General features: G+C 42.0%; 1 protein-coding gene across 1 annotated transcript; it reads left to right on the top strand.

Annotated features, from left to right (window-relative positions):
• Positions 1 to 987: 987 nt before the first annotated feature.
• On the top strand, positions 988 to 14,994 carry matk (megakaryocyte-associated tyrosine kinase). Its single transcript, XM_030784223.1, has 12 exons — positions 988 to 1,098; positions 2,691 to 2,806; positions 4,188 to 4,407; positions 7,540 to 7,633; positions 7,802 to 7,867; positions 8,081 to 8,180; positions 8,518 to 8,602; positions 8,996 to 9,069; positions 10,134 to 10,329; positions 10,619 to 10,705; positions 12,221 to 12,373; positions 14,962 to 14,994. Exons 1-12 carry the CDS (start codon positions 988 to 990, stop codon positions 14,992 to 14,994), a joined length of 1,335 nt encoding a protein of 444 aa, XP_030640083.1.
• Positions 14,995 to 23,864: the final 8,870 nt, after the last annotated feature.

The following is a 23,864-nucleotide window of genomic DNA, read 5'->3' as shown; positions in this document are numbered from 1 at the left end:
ACCTGATACGTCAGTACACACTGTTCTGAGGTAATTATATTATATGCGTTACTATTGCGTACAGGTTGTTTACGAAAAGAACATTTTTCCATACAAGGAGTAGACTACATGGTTATAAGCAGCCACTGCCCATAGCTCCATTGATCTAAATGGGTTTTAAATGGTTTCAACTGGTATTCTTAACTGGGCAAAACATTAGAATCTTAAAATCCAGTTGAAAACTGAAACTGAAACCAGTACAGGCCATTTGAGACCAGTTCATTCCAATAGACTAGCTCCTGGATTTTCAACTGCAATTTCCACTGGGGTAGGTTAAAAAAAAAAAAAGAAAGAAAAAAAAAACCCTTGCAAATTCCCAACAACCAGATACTAAAATTGCTGAAGTTGTGCCACTAAACAATTGCTTATGTACAAACAGTTTATTACCAAACTCTGAAATTATTTGATATGTAATTAGGTTCATGAGATTTTGGGGAGGAGATGCAACTGTCTTTCCCCAACAGATGTTCACCGATGTTCACCTCTTCCCTGCCTTTTTAAGAAGATTAGTTTTAATTTAGTGGCCAGCACCAAAACTCAGTCCTTCTACCCTCTTGTGTTTATGTGTCTTAACAACAGCGCATATGTTTCAAGTGTCGGCCTTAATTCATGCATGTCATTCTGACTTCTCTATAGGACAAACAGGTCTGTACATGCACGTATGCTACTGAATGTCGGTGGGCGTTTGTGAGAAAGAAAGCCACACTCACTAAGAGACTGGTGTTTTGAGGGTCTGCACTGTGCTCTAACGGAAAAAAACACTGCTCTCACTTGACCTTATTTTTGATTCATATACCTTGAACACTGATCTTATCTTGCATCTTTGTGTAGCTTTAAAAAAAAACAAAAAAAAAATTAGACAGACTAAACTGTACGTAGGGTTTGTGGATGACTGTGAATTAAGTGTTTCTGGTTAATCAGTAAATGTGTCACTTCTTTCTTCAGAACATGTGGAAACCTGGAACTCAGTGTGTTGCCAAGGGCGACCACACCAAGGTGAAAACTGGAGAAATAGCCTATCACAAAGGTGACATCCTCACGGTTTTAGAGGCGAGACAGGTATTTCAAATTTTCATTTATTTATTTGTTTGTTTGTTTGTTTGTTTGTTTTTATTTAAACTTTTTAGTATCACTTTCACGAGCTTGCAGGATGCAAGTTGAGGTTTTGCAAAGTGTGTGCTTGTTGTACAAGTGACAGATGTTGATACCTTTGAAGGAAACTTTTCACTGTCATGCGGCTGAAAACAACTTTATAGTTGGGGGAATTACGGTATGTAGCCTATTCTATGTTTAGTTATGGGAGAGTTTTAAGATTCAAACATAAGCATCAGAGTGTATGAATCAAAAACAGAGTATGGGAAAAGCCTTACTGTCTCAATTTTGACTCTCCCGCACAGGTATATAATAACGAAACACAAAAACATTGTTACTGTACTTAAGTCTGTTTTGGGAATATTTCCACTTTACTCCAGTTTCAGAAATGTTTCTGTCAGCTTTCAGGTTTACTCCACAAAATTTTAAAAGTCAATGGCTACTTTTCCTTTTGGCCCCGTCTCTCACTTTAACCCTGCCTGGCGTCGGGATCTCCTTTAGATCACTATATTAGCGAAGATATTCGGCGGAGTTCTACTTTTTTCAGCCGCGCTCAAGTGACTGTAAAAGTGCTCTTTAGCCGTTCGAGTGAAGTCACTGAAGTATAATTCAAATACATTTCCCACAAGCATTTACCCTGTGATCGGCACAAAGAGGATGGCATGACTGCATTTTTTTTTGTTAACAGTTTGTAAGAAAGACTCTTTTTTTTGACCAGATATAAAACATATAAAGCAGTAAAGAAAACTCCCACTGCTTTTTCCATTATTTATATTATTCGCATGTACTTCTGATACTTAAGTCAATTTGAGTAGCTGAAACCTGAGAAACTTGATTTCTTATAGGTTACTCTAACTTTTAAATCAGATGTTTTCCAGGGAGGTGTCAATCCTTTTACTTTAAGGATGGTCACTGGGTACTTTACACAACTCTGTTGTCCTGTGCATTTCTCAGCATCTGAGCATCTTACAAAACCCATTACAACATTAGCAGAAGTTTTTGGTAGAAATTGCCATAACTTTTGTCCTTGTTGCATACCTCACCACAAAAATGATTAACTCAAGTACTATCTGTCTGCTCACAGCTGTCTTCTCGCGACTCATATCTGTCTGCGGCACGGACACCACCGACTCCACGTAACCGCTCGAGCTTAAGTTTTTTTTTGCCAGCCGCTGCCCGGCTTGATCTGCTCATTAAACTACATACGTGTATATACATTCAACATACACACATTTATTACAAAAAAACCCCAAACCAAAACAAAAATAAACGCAAAAACTGTAACCATGAAAAAAAAAAAACTTGTTGAAAAGTTGAAAAACACGAAAAATTGCACTCGTCTCGATTCACATCTGATATACAAATCATTGCACAACTTCCACTGTAATAAACGGTGTTGCAACCGTCCCTGTTCTACTGTGTGGTACCACGCTCCAGCTCGATGAAGAGTTAAAGAGCATTTGTATAAAATAAAATAACGACACACAAAGTAATAATCCATCGGTGTCTGAACACACAAGAGACCAGACCAGTGATGGAAACTGTTTCCTGTTTCTCAGGGGAAAGGGGTTTACCTGGTCAGACATAACAGGACAGGGGAAGAGGGTCTGATCACAGCCTCTAACGTCAGAGAGCGGGAAGCTATCCGCGTCGACCGGAGTCTGAGCCTGATGCCGTGAGTCTGACCCCATTTTCGCCGGCTCTCATTACAGAACGGGTTTATGTCGGTCAGAAAAACATGTTTACGCTGCTTTGTCTCACATGCATTTACAGCTAGTAAATGATTCAGTAACTGAAGTAATGCATTTACGCACTAAGCATTTGCCATATAATCTTATAATTTTTTTCGTGGACAATTTGTCTTTTCTTTGAGCGACCGGAAGAGGCCTCGTGTCTGGGTTCTACGTCAGAAAGCTTGGTTCATAATCAATCGACATGATTATGCAGATACCTCCACAGATATCAAGCTTTAAAAACCAGTAATACATGCACACAGTTCATCCTTCATCCAGGATGTTCTAGTGAAGGTCACATAATTACATTTACATAAGCCCCACAACAAAACTGGACCAGCCACGGTGGTTTCTAATGTCAGAGTCACTGTACACTTCAAAGTCAAGGTTTGTTGAGTGAAAACAGATATTTTATAAATGCAGAGCCTGGTTATGTTTTGAAATGGAAAAAAAAAAGTTTCTAAGTCCATTCCAAGGCTTCCCAGACACCTTAGCTACTTTTGTTTTGGGGAAAAAAAAAAAAAAAAAAAAGTGTGGTGAAATCAGAATTGACTCATAGAATACTCATTTCGTATTTGGATTCCTCATTTACATTGGCATTTCATCATCCGGCAGTTGCTTTTGTCTCCAATGACTTACAACAGAGCACAGCGAAGAGGCTTAAATCTTTATGGCTCCGTATGCAGCACTAGCACCAAGAGCTGAGTCCTGTCGTGACAGCAACGGTCAAAGCAGCTATGGTTACCAGTTGTGGTAAAGGGTAGAAGCTTGGGAAACAAAGGCTTGTGGCTTCATAAACTCAGACTTGACAATTCACTTTTTGAATGGGCCCCCTGAGTTAAGTCACTTAACCTCAAGCCCGCTCCTTGGGTTTCTGAGCAATTGACACATACAGTCATAAAACTGTAGAATTACGTTGAATGAAACCGTCGCCTAAACGAATTAGTGCAAACACATTTCAGACAAGTTCAAGTTTCGAGTTAAAGCTCCAAGTTTATTTGTCACATGTAGGTTAACACAGTGTCGATTAAATGTGTGAGACGAAAGCAACAGGTCAACTCAGCAATAAGAGCACACTCGTCGTAAGAATGAGAGTCAGATAAAGGATTTCAATAGAATAACAAGATGAAGAGGATAAGGAAATGAATGACGAAAAATAACAGAAAAATAAGAGAGGTATGAACGATAAAAGATTAAAACAGAAAAAGGTATGCGCGGTAAAAAAAAAACAAACAAACAAAAAAAAAACAAATATGAAACCGACGAGACACTACAGAATCTACAGAACCTCTTAACCATCCGAACCTCTGACGCGGCTTTCAGATGGTTCCACGGGAAGATATCCGGGCCAGAGGCGGTGAATAAGCTGAAGCCCGTGGAGGATGGGCTGTTTCTGGTCCGCGAGTCCATCCGGCACCCCGGGGACTACGTCCTCTGCGTCAGCTTCGGCCAGGACGTCATTCACTACAGAGTCATCTACAAGGACAAAAAACTCACCATCGACAACAAACAGTTTTTCTACAACCTCATCGATATGATTGAGGTAAGAGTGACGCCCCTGATATCTACAAAACACAACGCAGTTTTGTCTCATTTTTACACAGAAATGTCGCTAAAACCTAAACTATAACTTTCAATAGACTTCCCTTATATTGTCTCTCTCCTCAGTGTGGTTCAGGTTTATCTGGACAAGGCCTTTACACAGCAGATGTGTTATCACAAACAAACCTCACAGAGTCCATAATTTTGTATTTCTTGTCTGACTTCATAATCCATGGTCTTGAGAACTGTTTGTTTCCATATCGATGCTTTGTGCATGTGGTGTGCAGATTCGTAGTTCTCCGTCTCCTCAGTGTTTCAATGTGCACGAATGGTTCCTCAAGCGTGCTGCAGAGAACAGTACTAATCTGTTTTATTGTTCATTGTGTCTGTTGTTTCAGGAACTCAGTGAGAGGAGTTGACAAGGGAGAGAAAAACTGGTGTTTTAGTGTATTATGAAAAAAGCCACTTTTGGAAAGGCAGGATTAAAAATAGTCAGTTCATTTAGAACAACCCCAAACATACAATACACCACAAGAAATACTAGTCTTTATGACTCCTATACAACTGAATGGTGTAACTATGTACATGAAACCATGGTGCATGCTGGGAGCAGCAGCCCCTCTTTCCCAACACACACACACACACACACACACAACTTCCCTCACCCCACCTACCAGGACTGCTACACACAACTGAATCGTTACTTTGTGGCTCCTAAAATGCGTCATAGGTATTTACAATGCAACAGACGTTTTGAAATCAGCCTTCATTTTCTCCTGCACTGAAACATGAGTTTAGTCTCTACTATCAGACTAATCCGTGATTCTATATAAGAAATTATGGAAAATTAATGTAGTCTTTCATTTGTGGGTCTTCGTGACATGCAGAGTAGTATCAAGTATCAGTTGGCATCTATTTGTACCTGTTTTTCGGCGGTCAAATTCGGCTTTCGAAACATAAATTTCAAATTTATCCTGAATATCTGGTAGTAGATTTATATGCTGAACATAGAAACACCAAACCTCAAAATGTCAAACCTCAAAGGAGTTCGTTTGATGTTTAAAAAAACACTACTGATAATTTTACGAACTTCTAAAAGCACCTGTGAGACGATTACGTAACTGCGTCTAACGTGTCGCACGTTGGATCGTGTTTTCACGATTTTGCCCCCCCAAAACAATGTAAGGATGAACTCCATTTTAAACTGAGTTGTATTTGAATGCCGTGCGCCGTTATTATCTGTGCCTCGCAGCTCTAAGCAAGACTGACTCATTTCCCTTTGCTGAAGGACTCCATGATAAGCTATCATTGACTTTCACCGCGGCCGCCGTCCTGTCCTCAGTCGCGTTTTCTGACAGTCGGGTTGAAACTCTTGCTAGCGCTGGACATTAGGCTAAGCCAAACATCTTTGTGTTTAACCAGAATCGATGTGTTTCGCCGGTTCCGGTGATTAAAAAAAACTATGTAGAATTTTAAAAATCGTTAAATTTGCATCCAGATTTTTATTCTGAACATGATTAAGATTCACAATAAAAATAAATGTGTATACTAACGGCCTTTCAAGTGGATTGCGTGTGAAGTAGGCTAGTTCAGCGTTTGCCAGCAGCGGGTGATATGTGAGAAATGGGTTGTCAACATCTACTATGTGGTTATTCTGCTTTCCTGTAGCGTCAAGTTTGGGGCCTGAGAAAGGAGGCTGTGGTTGACAGGTGAACGCTGTCTAAATTTATTTCAATCTTTGGGTCACGGACACCCACTTTCGCTGTAAACCTCTGCATCTTAGAGCGTTCAAGGCTTTAATTTTCTACTTTCAGATTTAGTTATAAATCAGATCTGCGCTGCTGCTGCTGCTGTACATTTTCAAGATCCGCCCTCACACCCCCACTTTTTAAAATTTATTTATTTTTACATTTACTGATAAGAAATTTTGACTTCTTTTTTATAAAGGCTGAGTAGAGACATTTAAGTCTCAAAGACTGTTTCTCTGTCTGAAAGACAAATAATGGTTAAAATAGTGGTTGAATATTCCTATAATTGGTAAATACTGCTATAAATCTCTGGTATATCAATAGATCTTGCAAAGTTGCAAATGCAGAAGCTGTTGCACAGCATTCATGTTTTCTTGCGGGTATTAAAAAAACAAAATGTCTCACAGAGTGGTGTGTTCTGCTATGAAATAGGCCTATTTTAAGATACCTAACATCAACTATTTGAGTGGGCTTGCAGGTTTGACTTTTGATGCTGAATATGATATTTTGGTAGTTGTAACGCTGTAGTGTGATTACAAGTTGTCACATAGTCAGACAAGTTGTGTTTTTTAGGGTAGAGTGCTGAACCTGTTCTGTACCTGAAAGAACTAATACGTTTGAGGTTGTGAAGACAGGAGTTGTATAACTACTTCAAAAAGCTTTTTGAACACCATTGTATCATCATTAAAAATGTTTTAATAATCATTCACGTTTAATCAGGGACTCTGTTTTTGAAGGATGCATAAATGAATAAAAGAACTCCTTCCTCATGTGCGCTTGACTTTTTTTTATATAACCGTCTTTTTCTGGTATACCATGAGAGAGCCTTTTAGCGTCTTTTTTTTTAGTGAGGTTACGAGGGACCAGAACTCTCGGAGTCTACAAAAGACCTGAAAGTGGAATGTGGCTCAGCTGACTTCTGTTTACACTCTGAGCATGTTTAAATATGACGAGTTGGTCATTATTTGACAATTTCCCTTCCTGAACTCATACATATGTTCTCCTTACCATTGCGTTATTGGTGCGAAAGAGCAGATTTTAGTCAGTCCGGAACGTATTGGGAGATGCATTGGGAGATGCACAAAACTCCTGTTCTTATGCAGAGTGACTTAAAAACTGATTGAAGAACCTCGGTGGTTCCGTGGTTCCGTGTCTCCGGGGCTGTCGTGGCGCTAACAGTCTGAATAAGGAGGAGGGTTAAGAGGGAACGGGTCCGTTCGCTCTCCGTTACGATGTCGGTTCTTTCACCACTGCTCTGGGGTCAAACCTGCGACCCCTGCCGAGCTGCACTGGCAGCCGCCTGACCTGTTACCCCAGTATAAATTACACATGATCAGCGATGACACTGAAATATTCCCAATTCCATTTTTTTTTTTTTTAAATAGTTTTACTCTAAGGACAAGGGAGCCATTGCTACCACGCTGAGACGGCCCAAAGAAAAAGAAGGAACCAAGTCGGCCCATGTAGAGCTCTCCAAAAGTAAGGGTCTCATTGTTCAGTATGAAGAAAGAACAAAATCTTTAGGTGTTCAAACGTGTCTAATGATCACACTTCTCTCTCCTTGTTCCTCTCTCTCACTTCTGTCTCTCTCTCTTTCTGTCTCTCTCTCTCTCCGTCTCTCTCTCTCTCCCTCTCTCTCTGATACAGCGGGTTGGCTTCTTGATATTTCTAAGCTGACAATTGGAGGCAGTATTGGAGAGGGAGAGTTTGGAAGTGAGTCTGCAGATTCTTCAGTCACTGACAAGAGAATACATGCATTTACCATTGGCCGCCACTAGATGGCAATCAAACTCCGCGCAGAGGCAAACTTATGACAGTCTTCTTGATCATGGTGGTGGTTAAATGGGTGCTTTGACCCTGTATGTTGTGTGGCTGTGTGTGGTAGATGATAACCTGTCCTCTCACACTCTGTTTGTGTCCTGTCAGTGGTGTGTGAGGGCGAATACATGGGCCAGAAAGTGGCAATAAAAAACATCAAATGTGATGTTACTGCTCAGGCCTTCCTGGACGAGACCTCTGTCATGACGTAAGTGTGTGTGTGTGTGTGTGTGTGTGTGTGTGTGTGTGTGTCACTCTGTTTGTCTGTGGGTTCTGTGTGTGTCGCTGTGTCTCCAACAACTTTCTACACTTCCTGAAACCCTCCAGTGAGTGTTTCAACAGGAGGAAATGACAGTGTGAGGTTGTTAACAAAGTAAGCAGTGTCCACACGCAAAGGTAAAGCTCAGGATGTCTTACATGAAACTGAACGATGTGTCAGAGCCACGCAGCGTTTGAAAGGCGTGTGTTTTACTCCCCATACTCTCAGTTAGTAACACTGATGTTGGGAACTCTCTCTCTCTCTCTCTCTCTCTGTCTCTCTTCAGAAAGCTACAGCATAAGAACCTGGTACGGTTGTTAGGAGTCATTCTACACAATGGTCTTTATATCATCACTGAGCTGATGGAAAAGGTAGAGCACAGCTGATCCTCCACTGTCTGCATTTACACTCCATGGGATCAGTACAGGGTCCATTAATCAGCATCTTCTCTGAAAAGTCCTACATGTTACTGTAACTGTATGACCAATGTGCTTTTTGGAATCTTAGACGAGTAGTTAAATAAAAATTATTGAAAGAAGACAGTGTGCAAATAATCGCTAAAATGTGTTGTTTTTCATTCATGAGTAATTGTTTTGTTTGAGATATGAGACCCAGATCATGGAGATCCCCTCAACATGCAGGAAGTCTCTTTTTGTCAGTAAAATGTAATAATATGTTTGTTAAAATGTAATAACATCCAGTGGTTTTGGCTCTGATGGATAATTAATTTCAGTTTAAGAGGTGGATTATAATCTGTTTTACAGGGGAGTCTGGCCAACTTCCTTCGCACCCGAGGACGCTCTGTGATCACTGCCAGCCAGCTGCTGTGTTTTGCCCTGTAATGTCCTCCACTTCCAAATGTTCTCACCTGTCCTCCCTTACAAATGTTCTCACATGTCCTCCACTTACAAATGTTCTCACCTGTCCCCCACTTCCAAATGTTCTCACATGTCCTCCACTTCCAAATGTTCTCACCTGTCCTCACTTCCAAATGTTCTCACCTGTCCTCACTTCCAAATGTTCTCACCTGTCCTCACTTCCAAATGTTCTCTCCTGTCCTCACTTCCAAATGTTCTCACCTGTCTTCACTTCCAAATGTTCGCACCTGTCTTCACTTCCAAATGTTCTCTCCTGTCTTCACTTCCAAATGTTCTCACCTGTCTTCACTTCCAAATGTTCTCACCTGTCTTCACTTCCAAATGCTCTCACCTGTCTTCAGTTCCAAATGTTCTCACCTGTCCTCACTACCAAATGTTCTCACCTGTCTTCACTTCCAAATGTTCAGTGTTCAGGGCCAAATGTTCAGTGTTCAGGGCCAAATGCTCACGGTTCAGTTCCAAATGTTCTCAGCTGTGTTCAGTTCCAAATGTTCTCAGCTGTGTTCAGTTCCAAATGTTCAGTGTTTAGTGTTCAGGTTCAAATGTTCAGTGTTAAGTTGTTAATGTTCTTTGAGACCCACACCTATAGATGTGAGTCCATTGATTTTTAGACAGAAAAAAAAATGGAAACGATGTTGTAGGAGGAGCTGTGATCAGAGACTGTTGTATGTCAGAGTTGAGGAGTTGGGGGTTGTTTACACAGAATTCATCTGATCATTTTACCTGGTTCAACAGATTCAACACTGCAGAGAGCTTGTGTCAGCAAATTAGCTCCTCTTCCCAGTGTCTCCTCCCAGTTATCCCCTTCCCAGTCTCTCCTCCCCAGTTCTCCCCTTCCCAGTATATACCCCCAGTTCTCCTGAGGGGTTTACACAGGGAAGTGGTTTTACTTTCTACCTCAGTCATGCAGTAAGAGATTAGACAGCTCACCTGCAGCAGACCACTTAGTTGCATCGATTTTTTTTGGCGAGCATTAACGTGTTTGACTCATCAGGTGTTTATGTGTGTGTGTGTGTGTTTTCAGAGACGTGTGTGAGGGTATGGAGTATCTGGAGTCTAAGAAGCTGGTCCACAGGGATTTGGCGGCACGGAATGTTTTGCTGTCAGATGATGACGTGGCAAAGATCAGTGATTTTGGATTGGCCAAAACCGTCACCAAATCCCTGGATAACGCCATGCTGCCGGTGAAATGGACCGCCCCAGAAGCCCTGAAAAAAGAGGTAAGAGTATGAAGTGTGTGAGCGTTCATTAGAGAAAAATAAAACTGTCCTTTCGGTCCAGTGCGTTTTACCCAGTACGTCTGGTAAACATACGTTTTTATTCTGTGAATTTAATAATCAAAGCAACAGCATTCAGGTGATGACATCTAAGCACTCAGAAGCCTCAAACTGACATGTTGTTCAAATTTGCTTTCAAAGTTTTTTTTTTTTTTAATTTGTAAGTGGATAATTGTTTATCAGTGAATGCTCTGTTTTTTTATATCTCATATTGTCTTATTTTTTTTGTCAGAAATTCTCCACGCGTTCAGACGTTTGGAGTTATGGGATCCTTCTGTGGGAGATATTCTCCTATGGCAGACAGCCCTACCCTAAGATGGTGAGTTTTGCCAAAATCTCTTATGGGATGGGGGTACGGGGAAGATAGTTCCAAGTTGAATAGTAACAGTTGTGAAAGTAAGCTTTTCCTCAGTTGTACTACTGGGATTTGGCCACAGGGGGGTGCATGTGAGCAGCTCTCAGGTTTAAAAGTTCACCAAAAGATAGATAGATAGATAGATAGATAGATAGATAGATGGATAGATAGGAACTTTATTCATTCCCTCGTGGAAATTCAGATGACAAGTATCTCACATGTAGAGCAGCAACAATACACAACAAATAACAAACAATACACAACAATACACAACAGCAACAATATAGGTAACGCAGAGACAATTCACAACAAAATAGGTAATGCGATTGTTTAATAGCAGGTTCACAGTTATGGTCACGTGCATGTGTGCTTAGCCACATGCGTCCCTCTCTCTGTTTCTCTCTCTGTGGCTTTCAGGTGAATCACTTCAGAGCAGTGGTGCTCTGGTTTAGAGCTAGTCTCTCTCTCTCTCTCACTCTCTCTCTCTCTCCTCCTTTCTCTCTCTGTCTCTCTGTCTCTGTCTGTCTCTGTCTTTCTATCTCTCTGTCTCTCTCCCCTTCTCTCTCTAACTCAATTAGTGCTAGCAGGATGGTGTCTCTCTGTTCTGTCAAGATAAGAGCAGTCAACATTAAGTGAATGGAAAGTTTCTTTTCTCAAACTTTGTTGTCTGTCTGAGGTTCTTCTGCTGACTCTGTTATTTGGAGATGGAGAGAAAAAAAAAATGTTTTTTGGTCTTCTTTTATCACTTCATTTTGACAAACTCTACTGGACCAGAGGGGGAGCTAAGCTTTACTCTCTCTTTAACAGTACACACATTCCCCAAACCCCGTGACATACACACACACACACACACACACACACAACACGTCTCCTACACGCTGCTGTATCGTGTATCTCTGGGCTCACAGGTATGTGGCAGGGAGAAATCTAAGCAGTTTCACTAAGCAGGCAATAAAGACAAGGATTAAACCCCTCCGGATTAGTGCGGGTAGGGCCTGTTTCCACGGCAACGGCTCCCGTTGGCAGCTGGCCAGGTCGGTGGAGGGGGGGGGGGCACCAGGAGTGGGATTATCCGACTTCCTGTGACTCACGGCAGTCTCTTCTTAACCCCTTGTACCTGCTCACTCTCACGTCTCTGACCTCAACATTGCCAAATGACTCCCGCTGTCGCAAACCAGTGTTCCCAGTGTGTGAAACCAATGGTTTCTCTGACCTCAGACATCCCCCAGTGTCTCAATCAGATTGAGTCTTTTAAAGGAGACGGTTCTGAGATGAGCCAGCTAGTGACACAGCAGGTTGTTAGGTTTGAATCCTGAAAAACGTTGGCTGATATTCCAACAGGTGCCTCAGGGCCCTGTAATTGGTCTTAGAAAAGATCTTCACTCTTTCTCTCTCTAATGTTCTTTCTCTCTCTCTCTCTCTCCCCCTCTCTCTCTCTCTCCCTCTCTCTGTCTTTTCTGTTTCTTGTCTCCCCGTTAGTCTGTGCAGGAGGTGAAGGAGAAGGTGGAGCAGGGATATCGAATGGAGGCGCCGGAGAAATGCCCCCCCGGCGTGTACGCCCTTATGAGTGAATGCTGGGACGCCGACCCGAAAAAAAGGCCGGCGTTCCACAAACTGCGGGGCAAGCTGGAGGCGGAGCAACGGAAACGTGACCCGGGGACAGGATGAGAACCGGATCCAGTGACGGGATGGTGAACACAGAACCTTGTGATTGATGCAAGTACAGACCCGGACCATGGACTGGACCACGGGGCCCCCCCCCCCCCCCCCCCCCCGAACAGGACGGATACGCTGAGCTGTCCCCCACACTCACCGCTGAAACACTCGTACATTTACATTTCTAATTTATTTATTTATGAGGAAAAATTTCCATTGTGATGTGATACCTCTCCTGTCCTCTCTACAGCGAATGACAGATGAAAGAATTCTATCTGTTTTTTTTTTTTTTTAATACCTTTGTTGGTCTTTTTTCCATGCCGCCTGGTCAGCTAGAGGGGACCTGGATAAATGCCATCATTAGAAATATCAGCGTAATGACTCAGAGACAAGAAACTAATCTGAATTTGAGCGAGTAACTTGCAGTTTTATGTTTTTCTTCAAAATGTGTGTGAGTGTGTGTGTGTGTGTGTACAGTGTACACACACACACACACACTCACACACCTTAAGCAATCTTAAGAGTTTATTAAGAGTCTCAGTGCACTCAGTGATAGCTGTCTGTGTTTTTTACTTTTCATGAAACGTTGCTTTTCTTCAGTTTATCAAGGCAAAGTCTTGCTTTTGAGTGACTGCGAAAACCAAAATGCCTGCCGATAGAACATTTTCCTGACAGGGCATTACAGGTGTGTTTGTAAGATATTTTAGTTCACTACACCCTCTGTTTCTCTCCTTCATTTTCACATTTTCCTCACAAAGAGGAAGGGAAGGAGAGAGAGAGAGAGAGAGAGAGAGAGAGACGGACAGAGATGGCTTATCCAGGATTAATTCTCAGATCACCCGTATCTGCTTGTTTCAAACAGTAATTGTCCGGCAATATGCCTGGCAATGGAGAGTTTAATATGCGAAATCTTGAATGTTATTGCTGATATAAGTAAGGAATTACACAGCTGTCAGCCCGAAGCTGGCCCTGCTTACAGGCTTTTGTCAGTCACACAGGATTGCCCAAGGAATAAATGTCCTGTTTTTATCTGTATGTCATCTGTGACAGTGTCGTAGGTTACTGAGGCTCAAATCCCCCTGACGAGCTTTCAGCGTCTCAACCATCTATCCCCCTGAAATATACTGTAAATGTACCTCTGTGACCACTAGCATTTCCAACACACATATACTCAGTGAATGTGTAAGACATGCTTATATAAATATATATATTTAGGTTTTAGTGTAAGGACTGGGCGAGGAGAAAAACCGAGAGCAGCCCCCTCACTGGTCAGTTTTTTGGATCTTCAGATGTTTACAGATGATTGTTCGTTATTGAACGCTCCGTGTTTTAAAATCTCAGGCTCCTCTGTTTTTCTCAGAAATTCCCCGCGTCCGTGCACAGGCAGTCATGCACACACAAGATGCACTGATCTGACTCTTTCAGTCCCGATACCTATGCCGATACCTGGGGTTTGGGTATCGGCCGATACCGAGTACCGAACCGATACCAGTGTTTAATTAATAAGCTGTATGCCTCACTGTGTAGAAGAGACTGGGATCATTCTTTTATGTGTAAGGCAACATCAGGCTTGACTTAAACATTGGTTTCCTAACTTTGTAAAACAAAATGTTATGAATAAATACACACGCACACATATATGTAAATATATACATATATAAATTTACTGAATTGTTATTTATTATTAAGATAGAAAATAACTGCACCAGCAACTTGGTAAAAAACTTGAATGAACAGGAAACCTTTTAATACAGCAAGGAATTGGTCAGGAATTAAAAGTGTTCAATCAGGTGGCAGAAGCCCTCGTTTTCAACGACTGTCAGGGGTTGCTCATCCAGAACAATGAAGTCGAGAACCTTTTCTGTCATTTTTGTCGTTTTCACGCTATTGTCGGGAAGTTTATCGTGTCGTTGCAATGCACCTGACAAAATTAACAGCCCATTTCGAATCGTCCCCTTTTTATAGTGCGGTCGAACTCGTCGTGTTCATTGGCATGACGCTTCTGGAGGTGCTTGATTAAACTGGTTGTGTTATATTTTGAAACGTAACACAACATGAAATATCGCAAGAAGCCGTAGAACGTGTTGGCGCATTAAGCGTGAGAATCCTTCCAAACTGCCGCCCCTTTGTTGCTCGCTCGCTCCGTGACATGTTAGCTCTCCTTCTGGCACACACACACTCACACACACACACACACACACACACACACACGCACACACACACTCACTCATGATAGCTTCCGCAAAGGAAAGTCCCAAACAGTAGTTGAAGATAATATTTTGGTTTTTGTTTTTATTTGGTGTGATAAGAACACACACAAACACACACACACACACACACACACACACACACACTCACTCATGATAGCTTCTGTAAAGGAGAGTCCCAAACAATAGTTGAAGATAATATTTGGGGGGGGTTTTTTTGGTGTGATAAGAATATGGGTAAGGCCACTGTGACTATCTCAGTAAATAACACACAAATCAGATTACACCAGGGATGGTGGTTATTTATTTTTTTTCCTTTTATTTTTGAACTGTTTTCACGTTAGCACAGAGATGAAGGATGTCATTACATCTGAGGTTTTGTCAGACTGATGTTTGTCTTCCTCCCACGGGACAGAATTCAGATTGAGTCTTTATCTCTGTCTCTCTCTCCGTCTCTCATAATGATAGGCTGTGGGCTGGATTTGCTTTGTGTTTATTTTTAAGCCTCAAACAGGATGATTCTCCATTCTTAAAGAAATAATGAAAACTGGACAATTTCAAACATATTAAAAGATTTAAAAGCCATTTGCCCTGGGTTAGGAAGAGAATTTAAGAGCTTATTGATGAAGGAATTGTATGATTATTGTTCAAATCCCTCAATCTGCGGCTCATCGCAGGGAAAGGAATCTTGTCGGGATGTGGTCGCGTTTGACTACGCTTTTCTATGGCTGAAACGGTTCCACTCGAGATCCCCTTTGATTTGGCACAGTGGCCTTTATTTGTGAATGAAGTTTCATAAATGAGTCTGTGTTAAGTGGATGAAACAGAGTGAATCATTAAAGGCCCTCCTGGGGTTTCAGTGAGCAGAGCTTTTACAAACAGGCGAGAACACTTAGACGCTCAATCCACTCAGTCAATCAATCAACCAATCAATCAGTCAATTAGAGGGCTGAAATCCTACACACACACCCAGGCCCACTGGCCCAGCAGAAAGAAGGCTCTATGAACCTTTTTTAAACAGAAACATTCCTACAGTCTTCCCCCAAGAGTTTCATAGAATACATCTGCTAGGGTTGTAAGAAGATATTTTTGGTTTCTTTTCTTTTCTTTTCTTTTCTTTTCTTTTCTTTTCTTTTCTTTTCTAACTTAACGGGGAAGAATTTGGGTTCTCTGCATCTTGGGAGCAGCTGATTGCGAGCCATCGACAAATTTTGATCACTCAGGCTCTTAATTATGATATTACAGCGCCGTTTGGTACGGCTTCTCAGTAATGGAAGACACGATAAGTAATTTACTGCCCCGGCCTTTATGAAGATACAGTTCATCAGAACGCCGTGTTTACAACTACCTTTAAACCACAGAGTAACATTCTTATTACTGCACAAGTTAAACACAATAACTGTGACACGCTAACGGACATGCTACTCTGCCAGTTTTCTACTGAAGCTGTTTCTCAGAACACTGGGAAACAGCTTCAGTAGAAACTGTTATGTGTCTGTTACGTGTCTGTCGTGTGTCTGTTACGTGTCTGTCGTGTGTCTGTTACATGTCTGTCGTGTGTCTGTTACGTGTCTGTTGTGTGTCTGTTACATGTCTGTCGTGTGTCTGTTACGTGTCTGTCGTGTGTCTGTTACGTGTCTGTCGTGTGTCTGTTACGTGTCTGTCGTGTGTCTGTTACGTGTCTGTCGTGTGTCTGTTATGAGTCTGGCAGAGTTGTGACCTTAAGCTCCTGATCTGTTTCCTACCTGGCTCTAACACCTTCTCCAACACAGCAGGTGCCAGTGAAACACACACACACACACACACGCACACACACACGCACACACACACACACACACACACATACACACACACCATAGTCAAATAGCCAAGGAGAGCCCAGACACTGTAGTATGTAGTTCAACTCTCATACCCTCAGCCCCTCTGTGATCCTATTGCTGCTGCACTGATCATAATTGTGTCCGTTTTTTGTTGTTGTTGTTGTTGTTTTACAGCTTTAACACATGTAGAGTATTATGTTAAACTCTCATGCCCAAAACGTTGGCCGAAGTCCTTGCTTATTTACGGCATCTGTCCACCAGGCCCCGCGCCAGGCGGAATGACGGCATTCCGAGGTCGTTTTCCACGAAGCTTTATTCTCGGCTTCAGTTCTGCAGCGTCTAGCCCGAGGCCACTGCCAGGGACCGTGGGAAAAGTAATTCAATTACAACAATGGCCTCACAATCAGGGTCATCTGGACCTCACCGGGCTGCCTGGCTAACGCCGCTCAGGTTTGTTTCCGTGTCCTGTTGGGAGGTGGTGTGTCGGTCTGGAAAAGCGTCGTTGGTAGCAGTCGACCAGGAACGCCTGACCCTAGTGACAACAGAGGAGAAAGCTGATCCGGTGTTTCCAGTACGCAGAATTTTTTCTGCTGAGTTTGGGACTTTACGCTCAAACAAGACACAAGACATTTGCACCGTTAAATGAACTCAGAGTTTGTTCAGGTAGCATTCAAAAGAGCTTTGGTCGTAGCTCCTCTGACCCCGCTGAGGGGTCACACGGACATGGCGTGGATAATCTTAGACTCTTGTTGAAGTGGAACAGGACTTTGATTTCACCCTAGAGATAAAAGTCGTCCGTGTTAAATAGGGGAGTGGCTTATGCCATCCTGGGCTGAAGATTTGAACGGCTGTGAGGCTAGGTCAATGCAAAACTTCATGTGTTAAACTAATCGTTTTGGAAGACTGCTCTAACAATGAAAGGGCCCACTGACAGTCAGTATAGCAGCACAGAGATCTATGTAGGTCTGTATGTGAGTTGGTAGTGAGTCTCAGTTAAGAATTAGGATACCCCGGGAGAGACTGCACTGCATCCTTTTTCAGTAAAGCTTTTTTTCAGAATCTTCTCAAGGTTCGACACGAAGACAGCTCAGTTTGACGTCCAGAAAATACCACATACAAAATGTTTGGAAGCCTTCGGAAAAACATTGCAAATAATAAGAAGAAGCATCGAACACAGACCCTGTTTATGAGGAGAGAGATTAAGACAGTGTGTGTGTGTATGTGTATGTGTGTGTGTGTGTGTGTGGTTTTTTTTTTTTTTTACATCTTTGTGTGTTTCTTCTGATTTGGGCCAGCCTAATCCCCCGTGGGTACCCGCTAATCCAAAAGCATAAAACACAGACATAGAACAGTCATCAGTTGCAGTAGATAGTGAGGACAACGGTGATGACGGTGATGATGACGATAGTGAGGAAGAATGACTTATTCATCTGTGATATGTGGTAAATTTTTATTAACTGAAACTTTCATAATTACGAACATGCTAACAAACAGAAATTTCCACCCCCTCACCACCACCACTTCAAACATCATTTTTTTCTCCATCAGTTCTCTTTGTGGTTCTCCTCTCATGTTTCTTGTTTCCAGGAGAGTCCAGACCAAGGGGAAAGATCTTATTCGGTAACCACAGAATAAAATGATGTTAACGACAGTGATGTCATAATAGAAGCCTTGGATTCTTCACGAGTTCCAATAGAATGTTCAGCGTCATTTACATCAGCTCATGCTGTTGCATGCTCTAGAACCTTTGAAAGCTGTATATTCATTTATTTATTTATTCAGTTCGTGGAGTTACTTATCCAGAGTGAGTTTTTTTTTCCATAGGTTTTCTTTTTGGCAGGGAACTGTCAGAATCAAACTCTACATGGGCTGTCTGGGTTTGATTTCTGGTCAAAGTGTAATACATGGTCCCTGCCTATCTTAGGTGAGCTAGTGGTACATTTTCACTGCTAAACCAGTCTACGCAAGCCCAGAAAAAGAGGAGGGGGGGGGGGGTGGAGTGAATAAGCGGATTGCAGGGTGAAATATCTAGTTAGCAAACAACATGTTGCAGAACTTCAGTAGCTCCAGGGCAGTGGGATCCGGCTGTTAGTAATGGTAAGAGTGTCAGATTAAGTGAGAGAGAGCTTAACTCCTCTGCTGGGTTGAGAGAAGGTTGAATGCAGATTCACCATTGAAGAGGTCTGATCATCTAGGTCGGCAGTGAACAAATTCAGTTCTTTGTTTTCCACTGCTGCCCGTTTTGCCAAGAACCACACTGCAGACCTACACTTGTTGGGCCAGACATCAAAAGAGAACCTTAGATGAGGCTTTGGGCTGCCGCGATGGAGAAAGAGAGTAAAGGAGAGAACTCCTGGGCCAGTACTTTCATATAAGTTGTTATATTCGTCATGTGTTTACCTAGCCAGGAAGGGAATTTAATTTGAGTTGTTTTGTGTCGAGGGTTTGGACAGAAGAAAAAAACGCTTTTCACCTGATCTCCGTCTTGGCGTTTCCTCTAACGTTAAACCTGGTTGTCGATGAACACCATGGGTCTAGGTCTAGATCCACCTCAGTGTATCTCAGCCTTTTTAAAACCCAGGGCAAAGTGTGTCAGTGTGTGTCAGGAGTGTCTCTCCTGTGGAAAGAACAGGCTTATCATTATGCAACCAATGGAAAAACTAACCTAACGTCAGTTTTGTTTTAAGAAGCTGCAGATTCTGTTTAGGCTAATTGAATCAAATCAGATTATAAGGTCAAGCATTGTGAAACCCCTCCCCCCCTGAGAGAGTGGGCCCTGTGTTACTGCTCCACCCTGGACATGTTCCAGAAATAAAGGAAAAGTCAGTATGGAAGATCTGCATCAACGGGGTTTAAATGCACACAACGGCACAACCGTGATCTCCATCAATATCTGCAATAAGCGTTTATCACCGTGCACAGCATGGCAACATTGTCCTGTGTTTACTCACCAGTTCAGTTTTATATCAGCACAAACGTAATGTAATATATTAAGACCTTTAGTGTATGTTTTGTTTCTGACAGTGAATTACTGTAGGTGTGGATGGAAGTGAGTGGGTGTGAGTTGTATGGGTGAGGATTTGGGGTGGGGGGGGGGGGGGGGGGGTTTGAGTGGGTGTGGTTGATATTAATGCGTTGGGTGGATGGTGGATTTTGGATGGAGAACCTTGAATGGATGGTAGGTGGTGTTGAGTAGTTGTGTTTATGGGGGGTTAGGTGGTGTTTGATGTGAATGGGCAAGGGTTTGGGGTGGTGGAATCGGATGGGGGTGAGTGGTGTTGAACAGTGGGATCGGTGGTGTTTGATTTGAATGAAGGAGGGTTGGTGTTGGGTGGCTGTAGGTGGTGTTGATGAATCATATGGTAGAAGGGAGGTTGTGTGCTGTTTGATTGCTGAATTGTATGAGTTAGGTGTTTGGGTTGTGTCCAGTGTTTGGGCTGAGACAGGGTCTTAAATGCTTATCTACAGATTAACACTGGGCAGTAGGGGAAAACAGACCAGCTAATGGGGGTTAGCTGGTTCAGGTGGGCCGTACAGTAACATACTGGTCCAAAGGACGGTAATGTAGAGCAGGAAAAACAAAACCATTCTGTCGAAGACAGAGAAGAAGACGTGTGCTTTTTCTACGTAGAAATGAAGTGTAGACGTTGGTTAGACGTCGTCCAAACGTTTCCGTCGGCCGTGAGCCTCGTCTGGGATCGATTAAGTGAAAAAGAAAAGAACATTTTTTTTTTACTATGGGCACCCGCTGCCTGTTCTCAGTCCTCGACCTACCACAGGAGTTCAGCGGGTTTGTGATTGTCAGAAATGAACTTGCTCAGATCTGGATCAATAGACTCATTACGAACTTAGTGTGTTCGGTGAGAAAATGAAAGAAAGAAGGAAACGCTACATGTGTTTGAGTGTCTGACGAGGGTCCTATCACATGCACAGCCCCCACCCCCCCTGCCCCCCCATCTTGCTCACTCCTTCTCTGTCTACCCCTCTCTGTCTCTCTTTCTATGTCCCTCCATCTCTAACTCTCTTTCTCTCTCTCTACCTCTCCTCCTCTCTCTCACGCTCTCTCTCTCCATCCCCCTCCTACGCTCTCTCTCACTCTCTGTCTCTCTACCCCCTCCCCTTTCTTTCTTTCTCCCTGCCTCTCCCTCTCCCTCCCTCTCTCTCTCTGTCTCCCTCTCTCTCTCTCTCTCCCCTCTACCCTCAGTAAGCTGACACAGCTCCTTTAAGCGTTAGCTGCTTTGTGTCTAATAGGATAAGCAAGGCTTATATTGTCATCTGAAAAGACTAAGCTTCTTGATAGCTGTGCTGCGCCCTCTTAACCAATTTGTACTCAATTAAGGTAATGAGGAAATAAGCGATGAACTACAGAAAATATATCAGTATGATTAAATAATTGCACAGGCTCCTCCGATCCCCTTTGGCAACTCCGTAGGTGTGAAGTGCGTCGGGGAAAAGGGGCCACCAAACCCGAGAAATCACGAAAAAAACACGACATCAGACCGCGCGAGACGCATGACCAGAGGAAAGTCCCTGAGCTCTGTTGTCTTTCCTTCAGCAGAAAAAAAAAGAAAGAAAAGAAAGAAAGGAAAAAAAAGGTATGATTCTAAGGGAGCCCTGCAGACGTCTCTCTGGAAGACTGTGTGCTCTAGTATGTTTGTTTGTTTTTGTTTTTGTTTTTTAATCTTAAAGAGCAGTGAAGACGTTGATTATGGTGTACATTCTCAGCACAAACGCCTCCCTGAAACCGTTTCTGTGGAAAGTTAAGTCGTAAGGTGCTTAGGATGTTATCCAGCTGTCGTCTTTTCATACACTTATGGTCCCGAGAATAAGCCAAAGGAACACAAAGGCCCTTTCTGCACGTGCTCGGGCATATCCGCTCGCTCCAAGCTTTCCAGGTACTCCTCACGTCCTCTGAGAACACGGTCCCCACAAAGGCTTCTCCACAAAGACTTCTCCAGACATAAGGTCCATGAACAGGGGATGACACTCCAACGAACAGCTTCGAAGAGAAACTCATCTGACGGGTCTGGGTTTGTTCCACTAGCATTTAGTCGTTCCAGTGAACACACACACACACACACACACACACACACACGTGTGTGTGCGCACACACACGCACTCATGTATAGACATACATGTACACACACATGCACACCCATACACACACATATACACATGCATGCAAAATTTACACACAACCACATACACACACAGACACGCATGCATGCATGCAAATGTACACACACATACACATACACACACATGCACGCATGCATGCATGCACATGCATAGACACACACACTTGGACACACACTCACACACACACATGCACTCCCTTTGTGTATGCTTGTACACAAAGGCTAGCATACACACACATATACACACACGCACAAATACACACACAACATATGCACACATACACACACATATACACACACACACACGCATGCATGCATATACACACGCAACAAATGCACACACACACACACAGACTTACACACGTGTGGGTTTGCAGGGCCTGGCTGAGGTGTTTAACTTCGCCGTCATTGTCCGACAGTTCACAGAAATGGAGAGATAGGATAATTAAGCAGGTGGCTGTGTTGCCAAACTCCGTTTTATTTTGAGTGCGTCATCCTGGTTGTCCTCTCTTGACCATCCAGGACCTCGCTGGAGGACACACTGACTGGTGCCTCGGTTGCTTTGCAGTGAAGTGTAAATGCCTGGTGAAAAGCCAAATGTATGTGGATATAAAAGAACTCCTTGACACAAACGGTGTGAAGTGTGGTTGAGTTGAACTCAGCGTATCTCACACAGAGTACCTTCACTTTATAAGAGGTCTTTATAAGAGTTTAGCCTGGAGGAACTTTCACTGTATGTTTGCTTTACAACGGTTTCTATCATTCAAAAGGTTGCAGAGAATCTAAATGGCATTAAACTGTATGGAAGGAATACAGACAAAAGGAAAAAAATCTTTTTACCCAAACTCCTCAAGGCCAAACACTTTCTAATCTCACAGTGCAAACTTTCCACTGGAGTCAGTTCATTGTCACTGAGACATATTGAAATTCAGTGATTGGTTGAGTTAAGGTTAAGGAAAACAAAAGACATCATTCACTGCTAGTGAAGTTTCCCAAAAATGACTGACTTTCGGTGGAATTAACTTTGTCTAATTCTTTTGTTTGTCATAATACCTGGTTTTAGCCATGGAAAACCACTAGTTATTAAAACCAGTGATGAGATATGGTCAAGATTCCCCAGCAAAAATCCTTAGAACAAATGGCACATAGTGACACATTCAGTAACACATACAGTAACACATACAGTATACATATAGTAACACATACAATATACATACAGTATACATACAGTATACATACAGTAACACATACAATATACATACAGTAACACGTACAATATACATACAGTAACACATACAGTAACACACACAGTATACATACAGTATACATACAGTAACACATACAGTATACATACAGTAACACATACAGTAACACATACAGTATACATATAGTAACACATACAATATACATACAGTATACATACAGTAACACGTACAATATACATACAGTAACCATACAGTAACACACACAGTATACATACAGTATACATACAGTAACACATACAGTATACATATAGTAACACATACAATATACATACAGTAACACATACAGTAACACACACAGTATACATACAGTAACACGTACAATATACATACAGTAACACATACAGTAACACACACAGTATACATACAGTATACATACAGTAACACATACAGTAACACACACAGTATACATACAGTAACACATACAGTAGCACATACAATATACATACAGTAACACATACAGTATACATACAGTAACACATACATTAACACATACAGTATACATACAGTATACATACAGTAACACATACAATATATATACAGTAACACATACAATATACATACAGTAACACATACAGTATACATACAGTAACACATACAATATACATACAGTAACACATATAGTAGCACATACAATATACATACAGTAGCACATGCAATATACATACAGTAACACATACACTAACACATACAGTATACATACAGTATACATACAGTAACACATACAATATATATACAGTAACACATACAATATACATACAGTAACACATACAGTATACATACAGTAACACATACAGTATACATACACTAACACATACAGTATACATACAATATACATACAGTAACACATATAGTAACACATACAGTAACACATACAGTACATATACACTAACACATACAGTAACACATACAGTAGCACATACAGTAACACATACAGTATACATACAGTAACACATACAATATACATACAGTAACACATACAGTATACATACAATATACATACAGTAACACATACAGTAACACATATAGTAACACATACA

The sequence above is a fragment of the Chanos chanos genome, chromosome 9 (assembly GCF_902362185.1).
Source record: "Chanos chanos chromosome 9, fChaCha1.1, whole genome shotgun sequence".
Lineage (NCBI taxonomy): Eukaryota > Metazoa > Chordata > Actinopteri > Gonorynchiformes > Chanidae > Chanos > Chanos chanos.
The sequence above is the reverse complement of the archived record's forward strand: the minus strand, read 5'-3'. Positions and strand labels throughout refer to the sequence as shown.